Source organism: Raphanus sativus, unplaced genomic scaffold (genome assembly GCF_000801105.2).
Source record: "Raphanus sativus cultivar WK10039 unplaced genomic scaffold, ASM80110v3 Scaffold5860, whole genome shotgun sequence".
NCBI lineage: Eukaryota > Viridiplantae > Streptophyta > Magnoliopsida > Brassicales > Brassicaceae > Raphanus > Raphanus sativus.
Genome location: NW_026621157.1, coordinates 814 through 2,461, shown reverse-complemented (window position 1 = coordinate 2,461; position 1,648 = coordinate 814). Strand labels below are relative to the sequence as shown.

General features: G+C 28.9%; 1 protein-coding gene across 1 annotated transcript; it reads right to left on the bottom strand.

Moving 5' to 3' along the window:
• Nucleotides 1-749: 749 nt before the first annotated feature.
• On the bottom strand, nucleotides 750-1,260 carry LOC130507797 (putative two-component response regulator ARR21). Its single transcript, XM_057002445.1, has 2 exons — nucleotides 1,146-1,260; nucleotides 750-991 (listed from the first exon to the last, which is right to left on the bottom strand). Exons 1-2 carry the CDS (start codon nucleotides 1,258-1,260, stop codon nucleotides 750-752), a joined length of 357 nt encoding a protein of 118 aa, XP_056858425.1.
• Between the last annotated feature and the right edge of the window lie 388 nt (nucleotides 1,261-1,648).

The following is a 1,648-nucleotide window of genomic DNA, read 5'->3' as shown; positions in this document are numbered from 1 at the left end:
CTGGTCATATGTATTTCATTGGTACTTAAGAAGACGAAGATGAAACAGAAAAAAAAGCAAAAAATTAGAAAAATAAAAAAATGATTAAGAGCATAAAGAATTAATTATCATGTTAGTCTTTAAATTCATGATGGTCGTACTAATAATATATATCGATAAAATGGAAACACCTAGTCATTATATTAATCACCTAAAAAAGTTACAAGCAATATTAATCTCTTTGCCTTGTCATCGCTCAATGCTTCTTTTTTCATTATTATTTATTAGATGTATGCGTATATATAACTAATTTTATATCAAAGTTTTTTGGGTGTTCAATTGATTGTGAAAAGAAACAGCAGTCTAGTACCAAACAAGTTAGTCCGTACAAAGCAAAGCAGATCCTTAAAAAAACTAAGCAGTCAAATGCCAAACAAGTAAGGACACTAGAAGTTATTTCTAATTATCAGTTACTTTTTAAAAAGAAAGCATTATAGAATAAATAACTTGTTGACAGGAAAAGAAGTAACTAAGACCACCTCCACCGTTGAGGTTCTTATTGAATTTGTGTCAGAAAATATTATTAAACAAATTAAAAAAAAGAGAAATAAAGGAGTCCGTCGTTAAATTGGGACTACAGGAACCGGGTTGTTAACTATTCTAGCTAGCTGTTAATTTTTTAGTGGTTTGAATTTTAAAAGAAAAAATAATAATTATGATTCAGTAAATACATATTAAAATAATATTATTATAAAGCTAATATACTTATTTTAAGGATTTGAACGATGGAGGTGCTCTAACGTTCGATAAGTGGGAAGGAAAACCCTTACACCAATAACAGGTAGATTTCCAAATTCTTCTTTAATCTTCTTTTTAAGTTGCAAACCATTCAAACCAGGGATATGATAGTCGGTGATTACAATATCAATGTTGTTGCATTCACCTATAAGCTTGTGTACTGCTTCTGAGGAATCATTTGCTGTCATTACAGTAATCTCCCCAAATGATGTATCTACAAATTAAACAATTAAAATATGAGAACTACATGTGCGGGTGAATATATGCACATACATGTATGTGTATTTGAGTTGGAGAGTTTTTGTATTGAGAAGCACATACATATTGCTGCCTAGACATATTTTAATACTCGGAAAAAATAACTATACCTTTGTAGCTCGGATTTTTAAGCATATTTGGGATAATAGAGAGAAAAATAGGATCATCATCCACAACCAGAACTGTAATGTTCATATGGTCGTAAAAAGGTAGATCAAAGACCATTGAAGTGTTTTGGTCATCAAAAGATCATAGGCCATTTTGCACTTTTCTATATTAGCAGCTTGGGTTCTACACTATGATCTATGATTTTTTTTAGACATACTATTCAATATATATATATATATATGATTTTTACACTATATATATATATATATATATGTTGTCCGAAATTAAAAAAACTTGATCGTAAAGATAATGCGTGGAACCATGGTAAGGATTATAATTGTGAGATAATTAGCTTTATGGTATCTCTTTTTGTTTTTGTTTTTTCTTTTAATAATTAGTTTGGGTTATCACAAAACTATTAAAAGATAGAAACAAGAAGTTACTATAGACAAGCAAAAAAAGTTTGGACGAAAACCAGATTAAACATTATACCACTACTTAAAAA